This window comes from Stegastes partitus, unplaced genomic scaffold (assembly GCF_000690725.1).
Source record: "Stegastes partitus isolate 25-593 unplaced genomic scaffold, Stegastes_partitus-1.0.2 Scaffold9, whole genome shotgun sequence".
NCBI classification, from domain to species: domain Eukaryota; kingdom Metazoa; phylum Chordata; class Actinopteri; family Pomacentridae; genus Stegastes; species Stegastes partitus.
Window position 1 is genome coordinate 230,390 of NW_007577740.1, and position 26,123 is coordinate 256,512.

Consider the following 26,123-nt stretch of genomic DNA (forward strand, 5'->3'; position numbering starts at 1 on the left):
TGCTTTGTTTTGTAACCTTATAAAGCTGAAGGTTTTTTTCTAATGGTATGGTGGATTGCGTTTAATGAAGTTTCCTTATATTTCTTTTTTTAACCTTGTTAGTTGCTAAATCAAGATTAAAACTGTACCTCAAGGGATTTTTCTGTTTGGCTGCTTATTTAAAGTGTGTCTCTCTCACAAAAGATGGATTAGATTAAGAATAGTAGTGAAGGTGAATTACATACTTCATGCAATTTCAGCATTGTCAGGCTATAAGTAAAGCGAATCTCATTCATCACTGTGTTCTTTTGTGAAATGCGATAAACAGGCATTTAATAGTGGAGGGGAAAATGGTCTGATTTCCATCATCCAGACAGTCACTCTCTCCAGGGTAGAGACACTGCATGGCATGTGAGCAGTAGATTTGTCTCCCCAGGCACTTCCGTTGTCCCGTTCCTGCCCTGGAGTTTACAATGAAAGCTTGATCTCTTAATGGGGCTTTGGTGTTCGCTTCCGCCTACACAACTCTACTGTACCAGGCTCAGCTTTGTGTTTCCTTACTGAAGAGGTTTACCATTAAAGCAGGGTCGCTGCCCCCTCTCTGCATTATCACTCCTAGGAACTTCCTTACTGTAGGAGGAGATGTGTGTGGAAGCCTTCTTTCTGCTCATCTCTCCAACCAAGGTTCACTGTGCTTGCCGAAGGTGGTGGGTGGGTGTGCGAAGATGGCAAGAGAACTGAAATGGAACTCCCAGATCTTTCCGCCTACATGCCGTTCCCTCATAAAGGCACCGGTTCTTTTTAGTCTGGCTATCTGCCTTCTCCATGTCAGCATGGTTGTCAAGCTTTGTGTGATCTGCTGTGACTCATTCATCATTCTGGAGAGCAGTGATGTTGCTCTGCTTTCTTTGCAGATACAGCAGGGAGTGAACAGTTTTCTGTAGATTTAGTTAAATGTGTGCTGTGCTTCTCTAAGTCCTAATGACTTCACTTACTATCCTGAAACACATGGCGTGAAAAACAGTGATACTTGGCAGCAAAACATTTTGTGGAAATGTGAAATCATTCAGTCGTATAAGAGACGCAGGGTTTTTCTTTTTACTGTGGGCATCATCCTCTGGACTTTTGAAAAAACTAATACAGCTCCTTTTTGCAAGAGAAACCAGAACTTTGGGTTCTTTTCCACAAGTAATAGTAATCTCTTTTAAAATCACATTGATACTGGCAATATGGCACTTCACTAAAAATCATTTTCTTTGAGATCTACACCATCACGGCTCACCATCTAAACAAAAGAGATGAGGCTTTGAGTGAATTGACCATTATAACGGTAGGACAGAGTGGACTCAACAGAGAATATTCAGACATCAAAATTGCTTTCCAGACACCACCTCAACGGTCCAGCCCTACTGTGTTGGACAATGCACTGCATTCTCCCTCCTCCTTGGTTGCCGCCATACTTCTTGCTCCGTGTGCATTAGACTGGACAAAAACAACGGCACTGCGCATGCGCGTTTCACTCAAATTTTACCGTGATATTTCAATCTCATATCATCCCCTGACATTACACCGGTATTACCGTGCACGGTATGATATGGCCCAGCCCTTCTTTGCATGCATGTGTGCTAGCTTGTTGGCCATGTGATACACTTGCTGCCACTTATACACTTCTCCACCAATTGACTGCTAATTGGAGTTAGAGCCCCATGATTTTGGTTTTTAAAAATCTATATAAAAAATACATTGCATTTTCAGTTTTGCAAAATTAGCATTCTATGGCCAAAACACTAAAGCCTCGTCTACTTTTTCCGTACAGCAGCCTTCACCATATTCATCACATTGTCAGTTGTTATACAGATTTGACGTCTGTCATGGAGACCTTGAGCAGCAAACACTTCTCTCATCCCTGCTGCAATGTTCTTAGTTGGATAATCATCTGTGAAAAATATACAAACAGCCACTTTTTGTTTCAAAGCTTTTATTCATAAAGTGGATGATAAGACTTACGGAGGACTGTTAAGTCCATTGTAGCTGCATAATATTCCACTTGCGACAGCTTTGTTTCATCTTGTGCCTTGCATGTTTCATACAGCTCTGGGATGGTAACTGAGAAAAATAGGTGTGTGGTGGTGTTATATACCTTTTGTCAAGCAACCATATCATTGTAACTGTGTTAATTGGTATCATGCTTTTCATGAGGTGAAAAGTTATCACATCAGTGATTTCTCTCTGTTGCGTTGAACCTCTCTCATAGGATGGATCACAGGCAAAGGTATTCAGAATCGTTTTTTGCTGTGGATTGCATTTAGATCTGGCTTTGCACTCAAACGGAGCTTTGTGCTGCCAATTTAAATGATCAGACAAACTAGTTTTGTTACCCTGTATTTTGACAACTATTGCAAGACACTGTCAACCTGTTTTTGATTGACATCATCCTTTCTGAATTTGGAATTCTATGTCAGAAAGCCAACAAATTTAATTAAACTACAAATTCTGTCAAGAGGAATGGTCAAAGATGCAACCAAAAACTTTCCAGCAGCTTATGTATGGCTACCAAAAGCATCTGTCTGAGGCAAAAATGACCAGGGGACATTTAACCAAATATTAGCTTTCTCAAGACTGCCATGATACGCAATGTCTTTGCAAGTGTGTCTCTCTATATTTTGCCTACTAATTCCCACATTTCTATGTTAATATCAATATCTTTGTACTCCATGCATGTTAAAATCTTGCTCAAAGTTCTCCTTTGCAGCAGATTTGATCTGATGTATTGTACGACATATTTCCTTCACTTCAAAGAGGATTTTTGCAAAAGACTAATAATGTTGTCATAGACTACAAAGCAGCTAAGGCAGGTGTTTTGGTATAAAGCTGGACAAAGTCCTTGGTTCAAAGGCATCTGTCTCTCTTCAGTCCCCATCCTTGCATAAAGTACAAATTTTATTATGTTACATTCCATACTTTTCTTGTATTTGTAATTGAGGTTCTGAATAGCATTGGTTTCATGTCTCACTGTGGGAACACCTCCTGCATAATCTCATCAGAAGCACAAATACCACTATGCCAGCCTCAGTTGGCTGGCACTAGTAGCTCCTGTGTCAGGAGGGCTGGGGGACCCTTCTATATAACACCCTGACACAGCGTCACCTGTCATTCAAAGACCTGTTGACAACTGTACAATCAGGTGCCAGTTGAACCCGTTTGGAGACCGTAGTGCACAACTCTGTCACCAGGTGCTTTGGCTCTTGTTGTACAGTTTGACATGAGTTTACAAAAAGTAGCAAACCACTTTTGCAGCTACTGCTTTTGATCGTCATACTAGCTGGGTTTATAGCAATATTTTCCCTTTGTAAGCCGAGTAACTGCAAAAGCTGTTAAGTTTAACCATAGTTTTGCTACCATTTACAGCGCATTAGGTAATCATGGTTATGCCTAATAAACCTAGACAGATCGAGAAAAGACTGAACCTTTGACCCTGCAGCAACAAAGTGTCAACTTTTATCGGAGGCTACTCTGCCAGGCTAGTGTGTCGGGAGGAGACCTGCTGATGGGTGAATCAGCAAGTTGACGTGGAAATGTCAAGAGGGTTTGGCTACTACACCTGGACCAAGCTGGGCAGAGCAGACCTCCCTCCTTGCCGAGCAGAGGTGAGCTTGTTCTGAATGACAGCAGACACTATGTCAGCCTGTTGTACAGGACAGGGGTCCCCCAACCCTCCTCACGTAGGCATCATTAGTGACAGCCAATTGGGACTGGTGTAATCGTATTTGAGCTTCTGATGAGGTCTTGCAGGAAGACCTGTGCGTTCCCATAGTGAGACACTCACTCACGCTGATCAGAGAACCGGGGTTATGTTGATAACTTCTAGTTAGAATTTGGTTTGTCTGTAGCTACACCAGGACAGATGATGGTGGTCTTCCATCTCCAGCACAATGAATGTGTTTGGCTTATTCTGACTTTGATGATTGTTGACGTTCTTCATGTCTGCTGAGCACCTTTCTGTCTCCTATGTACTTAACAGGCACTGTACAATGTTCCATGCATGCTTATTAAAATGTCAAAGCTGGACAATAGGTAGAGATATGCAGCCATTGTTAAAAATAATTGAATCATTTCATTTTATTGTCTCTGTGATTCCGGCAAGAGACGAGATACAATATATTATTAAAGGGCACTCTGTACATGCTGTTGTTTCACCTTTCAGTACCTTCCTGCGTAAAAGGCATTGCCGTCTGCTTTAGTTCATCATGATGGCTTCGATATGATACCTGATATCCTCTGCATTGCACTAATGCATTTGCTTTCTATTTTATTGACCAAGGCCATTTCCTGCTTGCCTAAATATATTTCCCCTATGCATGAACGTATAGAAAAGCACAGTTATCAAGTTTTCACATAAAGCATTGCAAAAAACAAAAGCCTCCTCTGACATAACTGCAACAGATAATGAATCTCCTGTGACTCATCCCAATTTTCTGCTTGTCACTCCAGAGAATGAACAAAAACATGCTTCATTTGATTCATGATTTATCTTTTTATAATATCCATTTTCCTGTGTAAGAAATTGTCTTTAGCTGACATATTTGTGGGCCAAAAAAGCTTTGCAGGTACCTGAGATGTTTCTCCTTTTTTGTGCCATGTTGAATTGTAGTCATTTTTTAAAAATACAGTAGATTTTCTAAAAATATGTATTTCTATGGGTCCATTATGTTATATAGTCACTAAACTCATCATTTATAATATCTATGTGCGCAATACTTCCACTGACCTGTTTTGGGGGCTTTTGAGCCCTTATCTTTCAGTTGATAATTACAGTGATTCGACATCCTCTGTTACTGTCTGTCTTTAAAAGGCTTCTATTAAATTCTGTGCTGTGTAGTTATGTGCAGACATATATCAGGTTTGGCAAATGGCATTACATTACCGCAGACTTTTCTTTTTCTGAGGCACATGATACACTTTTATATTGATTTCTTTTCTTATTGTCCAAGCTACAGCAGAAAGGTTCTTTATAAAAGTGCAGTATAGAAATGCACTTGCTTTAGGTTTGTCATCTTCATCAGTGAGCAGAATATACGTATCACATTAACAATTTTTATCTCGGTGAAAGTTTGAATTAACATGCAATTGCAGGATCATCTTATATCTCCATTTAGTTTTGAAACATTCATTTTGAAGGTCTTGCATTTCAGTTGCTTACATTTTAAAATATAAGTGTAAAGTGGAGGCAGAACACGTCACATCATCTATCTCGTCAAAGCACATAAAACCCTCAGATTCTCATCCATACTTGACTGCACAGAATTTTTGACATTGAACAGTATTACTTCTCTGCTTTCACTGGTCAGTTAATGTACACACAGTACTAGAGCTATATGCTCCCATTCTCCATTTTAAAAACACTGTGCAAAGGAACACAGAACGTTGTGAGAACAGAATTTAGAGTGATCATCGTGCAGAATGTGCAAAATGATCTATTTTTTGTAAAGCAACATGAGCAACAACAACAGCATCATGTTATTTCCACTTCTTACTACTTCTTACTATTACTATCATATTTTATCATAGATACCAATTTATCCATTTCTCAGAGGACAATAGTGCCACTGTGAACTGAGAATTTATTACTCAGACAGTGTCCCATAGATGCTGGAAACTGGCAAAAGTTCTGCTGGTTAAATTATCCTACATTCCTACTGTAAGGAATAAGAATCATTTGGGAAGAATCTGAAAGTACAGTCAAGAAAGTAGTAAGGCTTTATTTAAGACATCCTTTCTCCTCATTGTTTCCTTAAGCAGATAGTATATTCAGCTTTATTTTTTGGAACCACTGATGTTCTGTCTGTCGTGTTGGCAGTTGCCGTGGTAGCTGCTGTACTTCATGATGTAGAAAATATGCTTTTACTGTGAAGCAGCTCTGCAACATCCCTTGGGCATCCCATGTCAAGTATGGTGTTGTAGGTTCGAGTTATCGATATTGATCTCTCTGTCATGCTTAATTTCAAATTATTTTTCAAGAAAGAACTATTAAGTATTTAATTCTAATACATGGAGATACGTTTTTAGGTTTAATCGACGGCTGGAGAAGGACTTATAAACTGCATACTGCCTTTACTTTTAGAGCCTTAGATAGATGTGGATTCTATAGCTGTTGTTGACTATTTCGCTGAATGTCATGCCATGTGTTCCCAGTAAAAGCTTTCTTCTACCCATTTTGTCATTTGTCACTTTTTTTTGTCTTAAACTGAGTTTGTATTTTTCAGCTCCTGGAAGGCAGCTTCACATCCCAGGTCAGCCATGAAGTCGACGGTCTTATTTTCCAGCCATGTGGGGTAAGCCTTCACCTATGAATGACAGTCTGTCATTTTTCAAAGCCATAACCCCATTGCCACAGGGTGATTGTCACACAGATGCTGCTTTTTCTTCACCGAGCTCCTACATTAGAATCAGACAAGATATCGCTGCCACTCGCTATTGTCACTCTGTACCAGTCTTGCCCTCTGTTATTGTAAAGGAAACCAAATTTCTACATAAATTCACACAAACACAGGCCCCTGTGTAAGACACTGCACAACAAATCACATACATGGTGGTTTGAGTTGTGACAGAAATGGCCTCGGTTGAAATACTGGTTTACTTGGTGTCAGAACAGCAGAAAATTGTTTTTATCTGTGGCAGGAATACTGTTCCTCCTTTCTTCTTCTGAGGTGGACTCAAGGCCCCTTGTTCCACTGTGCAGTACATGACACAATCTACAGAACTTTAATGCAGGCAGGCCCTGCAGTACGGTTTGACCATATTATCCTCAGCTTTGAAATGATATTCTTATAGTTTCAACTGGATATTAAGCACCTGTGCCCAAATCGTTGTCCACTCTCCATTTTTTTACGGCTGTCTTGTTTCATTTGTTTACAGGCTTTGCATCTTAAACTTTATGGTGTAACTCGTCTCTTTAATAGATTGATGTACAACACAGTAGTCTCCATTAGGAGGTTAATGTTTTTGATGAAATCCTTCAGACATTCTAGAATTACAATATTAGTGACAAAATTATTTATTTTAGCACTGATTAAACAATGCAGAAGGTAAAGAGGATACACATGCAAAGTCATGTACAATTCATAAAATACAAAAGCTTGAAGTTACAGTCTTGAATCCCCAAGTATGAACAGGGCAAAGGTGACACTATTACTTTCTATTTATTGACCAAGGCCATTTTCTGCATGCCTAAATATATTTCCACTATGCTTGTAAGCTTTTTTTTTTTTAATGTAGTATCGTTACACTTTAAAATTAAAATTTCACTTATTTATCATGGCACCACTCAGATCAGTAACAACACACAAAACATGTATTAACTACTGCTACTAACAAACAAGACAGCAATTGAAGTAACAAACAGCAAATAGTGAAAGGATGAATACAGGTAAACAAACTTAACAGTGATCATCACTGGAAGCATTTGGTAGAGGGTGATCAGTTTAGAATTACTTTGGAATTGAGAAGCCAAATGTAACTTCTAAATTCACCTGTTTAGCAGAAAGAAAGTAATACGTGCATGTTGACCCTGCAGGATGTACATGTGACGTCAGGAGGACAGAAAAGGGAGGCTGCAGCAGCATGTGTCGCTGTGTGGGTCTGCTGGCAGAGCTGTTTCAGGAACACAGAGACAGGGCAGCACCTTTGCATGGTTGCACTGAAAAAGTGCCGAAATAAAATATGCACTATAACTACAGATCAGAAATTCCACTGAAAGTGTAATTAAAAGGATATCAAACATGATGTGTTTATCTCATATGGTTTCACAGACATGCAAGTATATTATACATTTACAATAAGAAAAATAAGACTAGAATTGTACATGCTTGGAATAGAAATCTCTCTGGGTCTTTTATGGTGGTGACAGAGAGAAGGAGGGTGTTTGTGTGTCATGTGTGGTGTTCTCCACACTTCAGATGTGAAATGTTCTTCAATACTAGTCCTGATGACCTGGTATCATAGATTTTGTCCAGATGTTAAGATCATCACTCTGGTGATGTTACAGTTCCTTAATTTTATGATTTGAAACTGAATATTTCGTTCTTCTCTTGAAAATTCTGGGCATTAGGCGGAGAAGAAGGGGAGGAGGTCACAATGAAGAGTACAATCTCCTCCTCTTCAGAGGTGTGGCTATCTTCAGAATTGACAGTCTGTGACCATTGTTGGTTCTTTGGAAGTTTCGAGACGTCCTGTTGTTTCCAAGAGGGCCGTAAATAGTCATTCTGTAGCGAACATTTGCCATGCAGATGTTCCATTTGGATGACAGTTTTGGGTTAGCAGACTTGTTAAATGGTCTCCTACTAGATGTATTGCTGTGAAAGAGGGTCTTTAGATTTCCTGTGTACTGCTGTGGAATACAGCCAGCAATAAACTGATGTTCATTTCCTTGGTACCCAAGAGAGGCACGAATATGTCATTGTTCTTCCATGGAAGAATATTTTACTTATATTTTTGTTATTGGTTTGTTGAAACCTCTGGTTTTCTTCGTAAGCAGACCTTCAAGCACAAAGGGACATACTGAATGATTCTGGCTGCATTGACTCAAGCAGATTTGCATGATAAAGAACTGGGCAGCAGTCAAGTACATGGATAATTGTTGGTAATGGGTATTTTGTGTGTGGACACCTGCTTCTCTTTTGTTTGATCCTGGAAATGCTAAACATCTCTTTGGTCAAAGGTAAATTAACAACAGGACCCAAAAGTGCAGCCTCACTGCCTTGGCTGCAGCTCATCAGAGATGTAATTTGGGAGACGCTTTGTAACATTGAAAAAAAAAAAAAGACTGGTTGTATTTGCTCCCTGGCTCAGTTTTACCCAGTTTCTGTGATTGTCACCAAGGTTGCTACTGCTCTTGCCTCACTAATGTAGCTAGTATCCATGGGAGGGAATAAGCAGGTTTTCCTGTAATTAGTTCCATATGGAGGCTATATTACTGTCAGTACAGCTGGTTGGAAGTCATTGGATTTTTTAATTGACTATTTTGATTTACATCAGAGCCAGAGCAGTAAAAACCTATCAACACATGAAAGTAGAGTTAGGATCAGCTCACAATGCATTGAATTGGTACAAAGCCAATGTTGTTGATACAAATGCAACGTTTGATTGTTGAAATAAAAGGAGGCATTGGATTACTGTTTTCTCTGCCTCTACATACACTTACAGAAATTAAATTGTAAGTTCCAAACTTCCAACTTATCTATGTATATATTATATAATTGAATTTCCCTTCTGGCATAAATAAAGTATTTTTCATTTCATTCATTAGGGAAAACACAAGAACTCAACAACAATGATAACTGGTGGTGTTAAGCAGAATGTGTTTCTGATGATAACACGTAAAAAGGAGAAAAGAAAAGAAAAGAAAAAGAGTGTTAAAATCAATGAAAATGTTGATTCCAAGCTGACCCTAGATTCAACCACATAACACAGCCAGCATGTTTCCTCCTCTTGAAGATTTCTGTAATTTATGAATAATTATCATTAGTATAACTGAGGCTTTAGCCTCAGTTATACTAATGATGCACCTAGAATGAAATATTTAATAGTTCTTTCTTGAAAAATAATTTGAAATTAAGCATGACAGAGAGATCAATATCGATAACTCGAACCTTTCAGGTGAAAGAGTTAATGCTAAAAAAAATAAAAAATGCCTGCTTGCTTACATAGTTAATTAGTAATTCTTAAAATGATTGTGTAGATTTGAAGAAATAGATATTATTTTATGTGACAATGCAATATTATAATATTGGTTTACTTGTAAAACTGTTCCTTATACATGAGATGATATTTTTAGAACACACAAATTTCCAAATTGTGCACAGTCTTGACCAGAAAATGGTTTCGGGTTTGGAGCAGTAGAGCTGCTGCTTTTAATGCTGCCAGTCTTTGATTGATGGTCATATTGTCCTCTGTATCTTCAGTAAATTCGAATGATTGTAAAGAGCCAGGGCAGGGAAAGGTGTTGAATGCACTCTTGCCTGTTGGATGTTTGGATGAATGTTTCTTAACAGTTATTGAACATGCAGGGGAAATAGAAACAACATCATCTGCATCCTAGTCATGGATTAGGAAGATGCTGTCAACCAGGGTTTGTAAGTCGTTTTGGCAGTTGTGTTTTACAGAACTGAAATGATTGCTGCTCACCAAGAAGGAATAGAATCAGCTGCGGCAGCGTACAAATATCCAGTCAATGAGAAAGCTGATTGCATAGACAGGTCATTGTTCAGACAAGTTAATCATGTTGTGAGGTGCCTTTTTTCACTCCCTCTTATTTAATTCTCACCTCTGAATTGGATGGAAGTCCTGTCACAGCACTGCAAGACTGCATATGGTATACAAGGGTACTTTAAAAAGTTCTTGGCCCCACGAGAAAACATAGGAAAGATTGCTCTGCATTGGATCCAGCATGGATAACTTCATCATCACTCTGAACATGGTGACCACACAAATGGGATTTCACTTTGGGAAACAGACAGAAGTCAGATGGTGCAGGTCGGGTAACTAAGGTTCATGCGGCAACAATTTAAAGCCACATTTGTTGCATCTGCCATCTGCGCTGTGTGGATGGTCCTGTAGCGACAGCATGCCAGGTCAAAGCTTTCCTCTCCTTTTTTCTTTGACTGCTTTAAACGTTTGAGTTTTTCTGGACATTAATATAAGGCTATAGTATACAGTTACGCCACACAATGGGAGTTATGCCCCTTGTTTGCAAGTGAAGCACCCACATGCACGTCTTGTCAGGAATGACCACGACAGAGAGGTTTTGTGTGTCCCATTAAGGTGTCTGTGCAGACTGTGATTTGCAGTGAAACCACTAATCATTAAGTGATGCTCCTTAAAAGTTTAATGTACCTAAACTAAGGAAATCTCTGTAAACGCTGAACGCCAGCAGCTGGTTTCTATCTGCGGAGCCACTCAAACAAATGGGCTGAAGTCTGAAAGACTGACAAGTAATGTACAAATGTGTCTTCATGATGATTCAAACAGTCAGCCATCTGATGTGAAACAACAGTGAATATTATTATGTAACAATGTCTGTCTTTAATTTTCTGTTGCATAAAAACTAATGAAAAGCTTGTTTCAGGAGCGTTTGGATCTATGAATCTAGCTCAGATTAAAAGAAAATCTTCTGCATAACATAAATAGGATTTTTGTAACAAACCAACATTAGGTATGGAATTATATTTGTGCCACAATCCTGAGGGAAAGGGAAACAATCAGAAAACAATCTTGAGCAAATAAAAACTTAATCTGAGCAAACGACGATCTATTCTGCGTTCAAAACTATTACTGTGGTGTTTGCAACTATCAACATACACGCACGGTTTTGTCATTGATGCTTTGAAATAAAAATATTTCAGTAATACCAACTACTGTACTGTGGTGCACCATTTTCATGTTGCTGTTCAGGTTCTAATGACATTGTTCAGCTTGGCTAGCCTGAGTTACTTAAACAAGGATGAAGAAATAGTCTTTGTTATATATAATACAATAATTAAAAAGAAAAATGAAAAAACTCACCAAAAACGTATTATAACACGGCATTAATCGCACCACTCCACTTTATTTTGTTGTCACTTTTTACAGCACGAGTGGCAGCTGAAATAGCCACCTGATTGGATAGCGTCAGCCACCCTGTGCAAGGCTGTGATTGGCTGGTTTTGTGGCACATTCGTAACGCTGTGCCACGTTTGAAGAACGTACAGGCAGAGTTGAGCTTGAACAGATCATCAGTGTTGTGCGCAAGTGAGAAAGACACCGCGAGCAAGCGTGACTGTGTAGTTGAGTGCACAGAATGGAGATCTATGAGAGCGTCAATGACAAAACCGTCCGTGTATGTTGAAAGTTGCAAACACAGCAGTAATAGTTTTGAACGCAGAACAGATTTTCGTTTGCTCAGTTTAAGTTTTTATTTTCTGCGCTCAAAATTTCCCTTTGCACGGTCAGGATTGTGGCACGAATATAATTCCATATATTAGGCGCTTAAACTGGATTCACACATGGATTCACATGAGTTTAAACAGAGTGACACAGATCATTCTATCATCTCAACAGCTTCTGCAGGCACTTGCAAAAGCAGCAGAGAAACTTCAGTTGTTACAATTTGCAATGTGTGAAGTTTGTAAAATAAATGATATAAATGAATATGTTCTGCCAAGGGGCAAAACCACAACGTCAGATTGAAGCAAAACCAGTGTTTTCTTACTTTTGGACGACTGGTGTAAAATTCAGTTGAATCAACAGAGAAATTGGTCACCAAAAGCATATTTCGTAACAACAGCCAGCCTGGTAATGTCAGGGTGACAGAGACAACATATCACACAAAATGCAAATATGAATGATGTGTGCCTGCTGTTCCTGGGTCTATTTAAAAATATTCTGCTGCTGATGTTGGTTACTGTGTCAGAAAAACTAATCCTACCACTCATTTTTATGGTGTTATAAGAGGATACATTATGGCAAAAGATAAAAGTACTCAGTCTTCTAACTGTATGTCTGTTTTTATTTATTTATTTTTTTTAACATTATAAGACCTTTCCATTATGCACTGCTTAGATTTTGATAACACAAAAATCTTTCCTGCTTGTGTGTCCAGTCTGAAAGAAAATCTAACCCTTGTCTCCTTCCCTACAGGGAGATAGTTTTATGCGATGGGCCACACCAAATGGTGAAATAGTTAAATGCACTAGAATACCAGAGAAGGATTTTCCAAAAGGTGATTAAATATTTACAGGAAAGAATTAGAAATAAGGACGTTTGGTAGAGGCAAAAATTGGATGAGGGCCATCACTATTACTTGGCACTTCTTATAAAGAAACATTTGGCATTGTGAGTTTTTTGTTTTGTTTAGTTTTTTTAAAATAATGCTTTTGCTTTTCTGACCATTAGCCTGTGTCACTGGGTTACTGACATGTTTACTCTTGTTAGAAGCTGCCTTGATATGCCACCCTGTGTAAATAAGCTATTATTTCTGAAGGATGCAGAGCAGTGGGAGCAAAACGTAGTGGCTGGTGGGAAGCTCTTAATGCAACCCCCTAGAGGGAAGACTTGGTGTTCTCTATTTGGAATCACATTCTCCTTTGGGGTGTTACAGAGCTCGGCTGTGTGTGCCTCTTTTGTGAGAAAGGATGTTCAGTGATTTAATTAATTTAAATTCATTAAATGTTAAAGAACAGAGACAATCTGGCCTTCATGCTTTGATAGTGTTTCTCATTTTTACCTGAGTAGGAACTGATTACCCGACATGAGTCTTATTCATAGGGGGAATGCACCTTTCTGACCTTCTACTACTACTACTACTACTACTACTACTACTACTACTACTACTGGCATGAACAGTGTGTAGTAATTAGTTTTCTGTTCTGCTGTACTTGATAAAGTCACTGTTCATCCACAATCAGTGCATGTTAATTATTTAACTGTAAAATTGGCGATTTCAACAAACAGCGATTCAACAAATTTGTTTAGTATATAATTTCCACTTTTTGAAACATTGCACAGATTAAATTGCTTTTAGCTGTTTTTCAAAACATCTGTTTCCATCCACCTAATTCCAAAACACACAAAGAAAAAGTATGCTTTAATAATTGCCTGTGTACATGTTGGTAGAATCAAAGATGGGGAACATTATATCTGCTAAACTTCAGCATGTCAGCATTGTTATTCTTAGCATGCTGGCATTAGCATTTCAAAGTAATGTGCCTGCATGCAGCCTCACAGAGCTGTGAGAATGGCTGTAGAGTCTTACATTTGTTTTACATGTTTAACAAGATTGAGTAAAAGAAGTAGGTCAGAAAAGGAGGACTGCCACGACAGCCTATTAATGACTGATGATTGGAGAAAAACAATTTGGCAAAGTTATGTAACATTATTTGCAACAGGTCAATTTTACGAGGGGGGAAAAAAAAGCTGTGTTATACCGTGCGAAACAGAGAGCTCTGTCAGATCTGTACTCAGTGACTACACATAGCCTGAGTTTAGAGACTGGAATCAGCATTGGAAGAGAAAAATAGCATTACCATATGTGAAACTCCCTCTAGTCCCTAAAAGAGAAGACAAAGTATTTTGCTTTTGACCCAGGGTTCTGATCTTCAGTCAGCCTCCTTCTCAAAGTAAATATCTGATAGGATTTGAGCTTATGAGGACATTACTCATTTATTAAAGGCACGCTCACAGCAGGTTAGAGCAAAAGCAACATGAGTGTAGGATTATTACAAATCCTTTTATCACCAACACTACTAGCAGTCATTAATGAGAAGAGAGCCAATAAGACTGCTTTGTACTGAGATTGTTGTAAGAAGTCATAGATTTTGTCAGTCTCCACAGCAGCCAGTGCACTATTAATCCCTTTTTTTTTAGAGTAGGATTAGGGTGATCTCAGGGTTAATCTCAGCAGGGTACAAAGGTTGCCACCGCAACAGCCCATTCTCTAGGCATGTTATCTCATCCAGCACATGGTGTCCTTGAAATATGCTTTCTTTGTTTAGGGAACATTGAAAAGATTTTGAATTTATAACAGAAGCATTGCCACAGATGGCAGAATTTCTTATGAGAACACTCCAGATGGTGAATCCAGTGCAAATAGTGCAAAGAAAAATGTTTGCTTTGTCTTTCATTTGTCAGATCAATTCAGAAATCAAAGGCACTTCCAACAATTTGATTCATATACAATTTGGAGCTGGGGAAGTTAAAGCGTTTGAATCACTTTGTGAAAAAATATCTGAGACAGATATGTGAGTTTAAGGAGTCACATCATTGGTTAGTGTCCATCCTATGTGGTTCATAAATCAGTATAATCATTTTTCTGTGGGCTGTGCTATTCTTCAGTCTGTCTCTGTGCCATATCTGCAGACGATTTACCTCAAGATTTAATCCTTAGGTTTCTCCTGTCCCTGTTTTTCTCAACTCCAAGACAGATTTTTTTTTTTTTATGCCACTGCATCATTTTGCACATCGACACCAAAACCCTTCGAAGACTGAAAACACTCACACAGTGTCGATGTGACTCTCAAAGAAATGGGCCATTGTGTCTGAGCTGTAACAGAGGGAGCTTTTCTCCTGGGAACAGATTTTTTGGACTTGTCCAGCGTTCTGTCTGAAATCTGTAGCACACTTAAACATCCAAGTGTGCCTTGAAGCAAAGAAGTGTTATTGAAATGGGACTTAGAAAAAAATACAATTACAGTCAAAAGGACTTGACGAAAACCATCCAGCAAGCTTCCTTTTCTCCAGTACAGTTAGGCACTAACTAAACACTTAATTCAGATATTGTCTTCTAATATAATTTGGCATATTCACTTTATGGATTGTGATTGAATCTGTGCTTTTTTAGACAATCAGCCTTTTGATGAAGCAATCGTTGTGTTGTGTATAATAATGGCGTTGCAGATGTTGCCTGCTTTTCTTTTAGAGCTTCTCTAATTGCTAAATCATCAGTTAAAAGAAGTGTGAATTTGGATTTGTTTTTTGTCATTTGCAGTTTGGTCCCATTTTTGTGTTTTATATGTTTATCTCTTCCAAGAGATTTGAGCCCACTGTAGTAGTGGTTATTGTGGGTACATGTGTTATCTTAGTCTATTGCAAAGTTATTAAAAAAAAGCTCAGTGTTCATGTCCATTTGCATCGGCTGTTTTGTTGCTGCTTCTCATTGTAATTTAAAGATCAATTCAGTTCATGAGCCCGGTTTCAAGAACCACCACATGACACTGCCTCACATGTGATCTGACTGACTGTAAGGAGCTTCTCTAATCACAGAAGTCCAACAGCTCTAATTGATAAAGCTACTGAGCGAAGAGATATTTTGGGCGGTTATGGAGACTTTGATCAGGAGCAGCAGTGTGTGATCCCACAGATACTGCAGCTCACTGACAGCACTTTGCGACAGTAATTAGTCCATTTCCCAGTTTGTCCATCATAAACATCATCATATAGTTCTTATTTGTTTGATACATCAGTGTATAATTTGCAGCTGTTAAAAAATCAAGAGTAAAAGGTAAACGTTAAATAAAAGGCATCTGTTACAGATATGCTCCTAATGGCTTTGGTTATCCTCTGACTTGTCCTCCTGCGCCACCATGTTGGTGACATTTGTTGTTTTGAGTTTAAATATCTGAAAGGCTAGTCGATGGATTTTTATGAAAGGCAGTGCCCACAATTATGCTCCCCTCACCAAGAATTGTAATAAGTTTGATCCCTTAACTTTTCATCGAGGGTTAACATCAGGTCAAAACCCTATTTCATCCTATACTATGATTTGTTTGAATATTCGAAAAAACACTTTACATCACCGTCAGCTAATGCAGAGTTGCTAGTGTGGCTTTAGACTTTCAGTCTTGATCAACTGAGATATTATGTGTAGTATTCAGTTAGATTTTTTTCTGAAGAAATATGAGATTGAGGTCAGCAGCTGTAAGCAATTGTTGTATTGAAATCTGAAAAAGACTGTGAATCAACAATAATCCTGTAAGAGAGTGTATTTTTTTTAAATTACTTTTTATTCTCTATGACGAGCACTATACTGTCAAAAGAGCTGTGGTTGTAAATGTTACTATTTAGCTTTAATGTTTTCTGTTGTATTCTCTTCCAATACTTTGATGCACAGAGAAAATGATAGGGCTCCATTTCTTCCTTTGAAAATATAGATTGCACTAGATCAAATGCTATCATCTATTTCTGGACTTTAAAAGGGTAACAAATCTCTGTAGCTGTTCAATACCTTGTCACATTGCCTATTTACTGTTCCCTCTCTATATCCTCAGATGGAGTTTTTCTCCCCCCCAGGTAATTTATTTCTCTGTACAGACATCAGTGATGGTCTATGGTTTAATCCTATTACTTTCAACAAGGTGCTGGAAACATTCCTCAGGGATTTTGTTCCACATTGACATGATAGCATCACGCAGTTACTGCACAGTTGTCGGCTGCACATCCACGATGCGGTTTTCCTGTTCCACCACATCCCAAAGGTGCTCTATTGGATTGACATCTGGAGACTGTGGAGGCCATTGGAGCACAGTGAACTCTTTGACATGTTCAATAAACCAGGCTGAGAAGATTTAAGCTTTGTGACATGGCGCGTTATCCTGCTAGAAGTAGCATCAGGAGATGGATACACTGTGGTCATAATGGGACGGACTTGGTCAGCAACAATACTCAGGTAGGCTGTGGTGTTTGAATGATGCTTAATTGGTACTAAAGCCCCAAAAGCGTGCCAAGAAAATATCCCTCTTACCCTCTTACTACTGCACCACCACCACTAGCCGGAACCCTTGATACAAGGCGGGATAGATCCATGCTTTCATGCTGTTTATGTCAAATTCTGACCCTACAATCTGAATGCCACAGCAGAAATCGAGACTTATCCAACCAGGCAACATTTTTCCAATCTTCTATTGTCAAGCTCAGCTAGCCCGATTGAACTGCAGCCTCAGTTTCCTGTTCTTAGCTGACAGGAGAGACACCCGGTATGGCCTCCTGCTGCTGTAGCACATCTGCTTCAAGGTTCGACAGGTTGAGCATCTACAGATGGTCTTGTGCACACCTTGGTTGGTTATTTGAGTAACTGTTGCCTGTCTGTCATCTCAAACCAGTCTGGTGATTCTCCTCTGACCTCTGGTATCAACAAGGTATATTCGCCCAGAGAACTGGATATTTTCTCTTCATCAGACCAATCTCTGTAAACCCTGGACACAGTTGTGTGTGAACATCCCAGTAGATCAGCAGTTTCTGAAATAGTCGGACCACTAATCTGACACCAACAACCATACCACATTTAAAGTCACTTCAATCATCTTTTCTTTCTCATTCTGATGCTCGGGTTGTACTTAGGCAGGTTGTCTTGATCATGACTAAAGGAAATGAGTTGCTGCCATGTGATTTGCTGATTAGATTTTTGCATTAATGAGCAGTTGAACAGTTGTACCTAATAAAGTGGCCAGTATGTGTACATGTGTATATATGTACGTGTCTAAATATGTATATCTGTGTATGTATGTATTTCATTTGAATTTTTTCTATTTTATTTTTTTCTCTTTATACAAATGCTGGACACCATGCAGCTCCATCTTTGCTGTTCCACTATACAGCTCCCCAGTTTTCCTCCCCTCAGTCTGTCAGTCGCTGCTTCTGATTTTTAACTCGAAACAGCAGGCAATTTATATGCGATGGAACATCATTACATGAAAATGATTTTGATAAATGGGAGATGTGTTCCTGAATGCAAGGTCGTATATAAAGGTCTGTTTGGCACTTTAATAATAAAGCTCTTGTTTTGTATGTGCCGTCACATATTGACAAGACTAACAACGCTAATGAAACGCAAGTGCAGCAGGCCTCACTTTTTCATTTAGAAATGAATTTGAAGGTTGCCTGTTGAGTTTGTCTGCAGTCAGATTGAGGCTGTTGCTGTGGTTCTACAGAAAGGAATTTGCTGAAAGCAAATATCAATGGGGTTGAAAACACATATACATTTTAGCATGCAGAGCAAGGAACAAGCCTATAGATTGTCAGGGCAGTGGATTTTCTGAGGATGACAAATCATTAATTGGTAGAGGTGTACACAGTCTGTGCTTTACAATACATAGTCCATGCAAACTGTCTTTTCCTTATAGCTCTTTAAAGGTTGGCACCATATTTCATTCTCTTTTATGAAGTAATATGATCAACAGTTGTAGGAGCTTAATCATTAGTTGCATGTCTATATTTCATTTCACATTAAAGTTTTATAAGTAGTATAAGTAATTTTATTATGGTTATGTTGATGCCTAGGCAACATAGTGTAACTAACTGCACTGAAGAATGTTTCTTTTCACACCCACGTTTTGAGAAGAAAAGATGTACTCAGTCGAGGTTCTTTAAAAGAGACATGCCTTCATTTCTTGCTGTCTACCTAACTGCAGTGAATAGTCTTTATGATGTGTGCTGGTTTCAAAGGCACATGAAGGCCACCTCCCACTCTGAGAGCTCCAAAGCTGACAATGGTGAAGGTCACCCAACACTCATGGTCCCTTCAATTCACACCAAAACGACAGAGTCAATTTGACCTTGACTCAACAAGTTTATAACGTTAGAATTTTTCAAATTTTCTGGCAGCACAGTAATCTCATAATAATTCCAACGCAGTATTTCTTTTTTTTTTAAGTTACAGCCACAGTGACATAGCATGTCTTGTTCTAACAATTATGTGGAAATGTTTGACATACAGGAACATCTGTTACTGTTCAGTGTAGATTCACCCAAATCACTAAAAAACATTTCCTGGCACTCTACTTGTAGTATCCAACAATGCACACAGTAGTTGAGGGGAGCACTTAGATACTTTGCCTAAATAAATAAAGCAGTTACAAGTTAAAGGTTAAAGCCCTCCATTCAAAGTATTGTAATATGGAAGCCAATGTACTTAATAATTGAGTGTTAAAATAGTTATTATGCTCATTTGTCTCTCTCAAAGTAGTATATTATTGTTTATGCTTCATATATGCCACTTTTTAAATAAAAAAGTAAAAATGTATTTTCAGCCGCTTGTACTGGGGACCTCATTCTTTCGGTCACTACCCAAAGCTAATGGAATGTGGATTGACTGGTAAATGAAGAGCCTGGCCTTCCAGCTCAGCTGTTTTTTCTCCATGATGGCTTGGTACAACATCCATATTAATGTTGATGCTGCACCAAGCCACCTGTCCATCTCACACTCCATATTCCCATTACACATGATTAGGGTCCTGAGATACAAAAACTTCTTTGGTTGGGGCAGCAACTTCCCCAGCAACCCAGAGGGAGCATTTTACCAGTTCCTGGCTGAGAACCATGGCCTGCCACTTGAGGTGCTGACTCTCATCACGAGCTGCACCTTGAGATCCCATCTATGTATATCACAAACAGGCTTGAAGACAAGGAGCAACTCTGGCAGAGTCCAACACCCACAGGAAATGTGTTTGGTTTTGTGCCGAGAATGCAAACACAGCTCACACTTTGGCTGTACAAGGACCAGATGGCGACCCAGCATCCTATACTCCCGCAGAACCCCCACCCCTCCACCAAGGCCCTTCAAGGGACATGGTCGTAAGCCTTTTCCAAATCTACAAAACCATTGTGGACTGACTGGTCAAACTCCCATTACAACCGTTTCATGCACAGGACGGAATCTGCATTCTCCTCCTGAATCCGAGGTTTCACAATCAGTTGAAGCCTCTCTTCCAGCACCCTAAAGTAAACTTTCTCAGGAGACTGAGAAGTGATCCCACGGTGGTTGAGGCACATCCTTTGGTCCTCCTGTATAAACATGGGGTATCCCCACAACCACCTAGTGCCTCTCACCCTGGGCAACTCTGGAAAAGGAGTAAGTCCAACCCTTCTCCAGGAGTTTGGTTTCAAAATCTTTGCTGTGCATGGAGGCGAGCCTAGCTATATCTAGTCTGTACCGCCCCAGCTCCTGCAGCAGCTTAGGTTCCTTCCCCACCAGTGAGGTGACGTTTAATGCCCCAGCAACTTGTCTACATTTTTGTTCACTGCCCTGTCAGTACAGCTCCCGACTCCAATGTTCAGCCCTGCTGGTGGTAGGTACACTGGGTGTACATCTTTTTAACCATAAAACCCGTAAAAGGTCCTTGAGAGGGATCAAAGAGACATTATTATTTGGAGCACAATTTGTTCAGATGACACATTGTCCGACCGGCATCATTTCAAGTATACAGAACCATTTCGTCCTGCAGTGGCTCTGACACTAGATATGATATGTGGGCTGCAGAATCACACAGTATAAAATATAGTTTTGAGGGATAGTGGGCTTGACTCTGATTTAAAACAAAAAAAAAAAAACCTCAGCAAAATCTGTGTCAAGCTGTATGATTTTTATGCTATTCAGAAAACCCAGCAGCTTGCCAAAGTCAGGCACCAGGCTTTGTGTTTGTTGAGGAGCAGGGCAGTGTCTTTTTAGCAAGTAGTGGAGGTTCTTTCTGAACATTTACATTTCTTTTATAAAGTCTTGGCATAGGGGTATACGTGGGTGGAGCCAGGAACTCCTTATTTATTCATGCGGTGTGACAGTTCAGGTTCTCCTCAGAAATCCTGTGTGTTTTCCACACGCTTCTTTGGAGTAGACTTCTGTTACCGGGCAACCTGACAATGACAGAATCTGGTCATCTGTTCCCGCCTCCACCCATCATGTCTTTACATTTCTCATGTTTCAGTGCATTTAATTCATGTCCTTCTAAATGTCAAATATGTATTAATAATCGAATGGAGGAAAGCAAGTTAAGTGTGTGTCATATGTTGTTAAACAGTGAAACATTAGTGATGTGAAAAATGGAATCATGTTGAATTATTGCACATAATTTGTCATATTTATATCTACATATCTATTCTTGTGCTCCCACCATGAAGTTTTACACTAATAATTATTGCATTTCAAATGTGGAGTACTTGCAAATTCTGTAATTAGTTTCCTTTTGTGTGAAGAACTTGCATTTCATGACATTCTGAAAACCCAGAGACTGATTTTTAACCTAAGATCAATTAATCAGATACCAGCAGTGCATCATAATGGAGCCTCATTTGTATGAGGGTTCATTAACTCACTAAGTGTTGCTTAAAAAATGCAGCTCAGCTAACAAATTATTCATCCAATAATTCTTCAGTGTTACAGGTTGACAGAAATGAATAACTACTCACGGAACCACAATGTCACCCTTCTTCTATGATAGCACATTTACCATATCTTTACCCTTACAAATCTTCCACTTAGTAATGTTTTTTTTTTTCTGTGGGTGATTGGGTGTCTCTGCAGAGATACAAGCCTGGGAGATGTGATGACATTCTCAAATGGAAGCCCCCCAACCTCAACTCTGTGGACTTTCGCCTCAAGATCACCAAAGTCGGAGGAGAAGGGTAGGTCACTGTTGCCAGGGAAACGCTCAGCCTGATGAATTCAATAGCACCTATCATTTTGTGACACACTGAAGTACTCAGATTCAGCCGCACGCACACATGTATATTACGCTGTGTGTGCCAGTGTTAAAAGCATGCTATAAATCAAAGAAAGCATTGAATTTTGTCTAGCATTTACTTTTTGCCTTGGGGGTCAATTCTTTTTTCACAGTAGCTCTACTACAGTTGCCACAGTTAATTTCATTCTCCGTCACTGCCTGCGTACACTTTTGGCTGCAATGCTAGATGTTTCCTATTTGCTTTTTGCACGCTGTCCATGTCTTTCTTGTTTTATGCTTATTATCCCCTGCAACATAAATTATTCAGATCCACCGATGCTCATTCTCGCCCTCATCCTGCTAAACATTACAACTCTGCAGAAGACCAGTTCTATCGTGGAAAAAGACAATCAACTCCTTGTGAATAATGAAGGACCGCAAATGCATTCATGATGAAATAGGTCACTGTTGTAAAATTGGTTGTTGTTGTTGTCTGCTGCTCATTATAATATATATATATATTAGAGATGGACTAATACCTCTTTTTGATTTCCGATACCGATACTTCAACTTTGAGTATCTGCCGATACCGATACCGATACCATCTCTCCTCCTAAACTTCTTTAGAAATACCTTAGTTGCATGGATACATTTGTTTAAGATGGCTTTATCAAAAGCCTCATACTATTAAAGCATAGACTTTGCTTTTCTAAGAAAGGAAACAACAGCCAAAAGCATGTCTCAAAGTGAAACTGTAGCTGCTTTATTTGAGCTGCAATTAGACTACAGTGTGCACTCAGTGCCATTCAAATATTTAGAACAGATCAAAATGACACAGCAACATTAAGCTGCAATTTAAAGGTTAAATTACCAAAACTTGGTATTAAATAACAGTACCACTAATAGCCGCTCTCGGCTCTGCGCATGAGCAGTAGTAAATGAGGCCGGAAACGTTGTGAACTGCTGCGGGATCGGATCCAATAGGAAGGGTCTGTCTGCAGAGCCGGAGACCGAAGGTAAGGCGCTTGGCCTACCAAGTTTGGTTCCATTCTTCCCGAAAAAAACAAGCAAAAAAATCCCGTAAAATAATTCGGTCCGTAAAACGTATTAGATCCTCAAAGGCACAAACTCTGCAGTAATGTCTTCCCAGCTTGAGATCAGTTCTGGCTGTTTTATTCAGTTCTTCCGGCAAAATCAGGCTGAATCTATTTTGCATCGCGCTGAAAGTGCCACAGGCGGCTAGACGGACGTCTCAGCTTTTGATTGACACCTAGTTTGGCCAATAGGAGGGCTTTGGGGGTGAGTGACAGCCTGAAGGGCCAATGGAGTGTCTCAGACCGTCAACCCGGTACGGACAAGTTCCACCCTTGTAGATTTGACCAGTCGGGTTGCAGACACTCTCTGAAGCTGTAAACTTGTAGCCAATGAGCAGACGAACACGTGGATGTGTCGGAAGGCAGGATTGTGTGTGTGTGGCGGTGTCGGAACGGCCAGTTACCACTGTGAAGTAAATCATCCGATACCGTAATTTCGTCCAGCATCGGCCCGATACCGATACCCAGTATCGGATCGGCGCATCTCTAATATGTGTGTATATATATATATTTGCATTCGCTGTAAAAAAAAAAAAAAAAAAAAAAAAAAAAAAGTCAAGCAGCTTTTCCTGCAGCACCACAAGTGGTAAAATAGTTTAAATATCTACAGGATGGATTCAGAAGAGCATGAATTCCTATGACTTTGGTGATCTCCTGAGTTGTCCTCTTGTTCTGCTATCAGGTTGATATTAGTGGTTTTGAGTGTCTTGACAAATATTTGATGAAATGATATGTGATTCTATACAGACAGGTAAAGGTTGCTTTCAGGATAAGAAGTATTCATGTTAGTAAACGCATAAAAATTCAAATCAACTGAATCAGATACTTTAGTTTACAACCAAATGCCTCAAAACTTATGCTCAGCAGTCTCAGTCCTACTTTGTGTTTTATGCAACTTAGCAAACATTACACTTGCTGAAACATCAGCATGTTTGCATTATAACTTTGAGGATGTTAGCATGCTGATGCCAGCAGTTTGACTAGATCAAGGCACCAGTAGGCAAGAGAACACTCTCACAGAGCCACTAGCATGGCTGTACACTATAGTTGTTTTTTTTCTGTCAGTGTAATGCACATGCTTTTGCTCTGTTTTTTTTTCTGCAGCCCAATCTGTGAGTATTGTGTGAGTCACTGTCAGCTCTCTGGTCATACTGCCTTTTCCTGAGAGCCAGGTGACCTTAGTGACTGTCCCAGCTTTGTAGCCATGAGCCTGCTGCCATTCACCAACAACAGACTGAGAGGATGACAGCAGGACATAGTCACCTATTTTACTCTAAAGCAATGCCTGCATCCCAGCTAGTCAGTTTGTTGTCTCCTCCCTGTGTGGGGGGAAAACACAGACAATTATTGTTGCCATTTGAGAATGCTCTCATATTTCACCAAATGATGTATTTTACTGGCAAAGCAACCCTCATCAGACCTCAGACTTGGTGTAGGTTTTCAGATCTCTTCTTAGTTACTGTCTGAGAGGGTTACAAAGAGGGATGGAAAGGCATATAAGAAGGCAACAACTGTTTATTCATCAGCCCACACAATCCTTGAGCAGATCCTTGTGTACCACTGAGGCATACAGCCTTGCATGTTTTATTACCTTCTCTGAAAGGAAGTATTGAGGCAGACAGTGATTATTGTGCAGACGGCAGTGTGGACAAGTGGAAAAGAACAAAATAGAAAGATGAAGAAATTGCAGAGACATTGCCAGTGCCACGCCCAAGCATGGAATTGAACTGTCTCAAGTATTGTATGGATTGCTTGAATTATGGATAATTTGAGCCAGTATTCTCTCTGAAGATGGGATGAGTAATGGTTACATCATTATTCATTAGGTCTGTAGTGATTCCAAAGACTTCGACAGGGAGAATAGTCCTGTCTGGCTGGCTTGGCTTGGCTCTCTAGAGGCCAGTGCCCAAGCTTCCTGTTACTACCCTTTTACTCTGTCGACTCGAGTGTCCTTACAGCATCCCAATCCATATTTTGTGTCAAGTATCTACAGTCAGAATTTCCAATCAAGTGTGCATTCTGAAATACATCAGTGTAGAGTTAGGAACAACATAAAGTCTATGCTTTTGAGATTTTATTCTTTTATTCTGACTCCATTTTTGATCATTGTTTTCCACATACTGACAAGTCATCCACTTTGCCCCCAGAGTGGAAGTCATGGTGTCAGGGAGTTTGCTTCAGAAGAGCAAATATGGAGCCTGTCTTTGGACTCTGAACCCTTGTGAATGGATTTCTCTGTATGAACATAAAGACGTCTGGAGTTGGCGCTACAGCGACTTGGCCTTTACGAACTGGCACATGATCACAGGGACGTACACATTTTGCAGATTTTTATCTCTAATTTCTTTACAGTTTAACAGGGTTGCTACAGTTGTTTGACCCATGTTTCATTTCTACATTCATTTGCAGAATATCACAGTGGCTACTCTTCGCATATTAAAAGAATCTTATAATGTTTTGGGGGTTTTTTTTGTTTTTGTTTTTTTTATAGCTGTAAGTATACAGCTCTTCTGCTATGCTTTTTTGTCCATACTGAAATATACAATACAATATACAAATGAAACAAAATGTTTAATAAAGTCACCATAGAACTAAATGATCAAAATCACGAAGGACTATATGTCTGACACCTAATTTATCTGACACCTAGATAAATACATTTAATTTATTTAAATGTATTTAAATTGTTGTAAGTAAATAAATTTACTTTATTTATTTACAACAATTTCCCTGAGGTTTGTACCAAAGGGATCAATAAAGTTCTATTCTATTCTATTCTATTCTATTCTAATTAGAAGTTGTGTCAACTTCTTAATCGTAGTCATGGCCCATTTTGTGGTTAAGGATTTCCACAAATTGATCCTTCAAAGAGATGCAGGATTTACGGCTCACCACTGTACAGTCCCCTATAGACACACAGCAGTTTATCCAGGCAGCGGTCCTGAGAGGCAACACTATAATTTACAACACTCCTACACAGTGTGTTCATTTTTATTGAGAGCAAATATTGTAGTGCAGCTTGAAAAAAAATTCAGATTTTCCATCAGCTATTTACAAACCTGACCATCCATCCATCCATTATCTATACACC

At 39.3% G+C, this 26,123-nt stretch overlaps 1 protein-coding gene across 2 annotated transcripts in view; it reads left to right on the forward strand.

Moving 5' to 3' along the window:
- The window catches only part of rngtt (RNA guanylyltransferase and 5'-phosphatase), a 117,588-nt gene that overhangs the window by 68,818 nt on the left and 22,647 nt on the right, over nt 1-26,123 (forward strand). For both annotated transcript variants that reach the window (XM_008284375.1, XM_008284368.1), the window contains 2 exons: nt 6,243-6,311; nt 21,800-21,900. In XM_008284375.1, the coding sequence (XP_008282597.1) occupies nt 6,243-6,311; nt 21,800-21,900 (170 nt within the window). The remainder of the gene's footprint in view (nt 1-6,242; nt 6,312-21,799; nt 21,901-26,123) is intronic.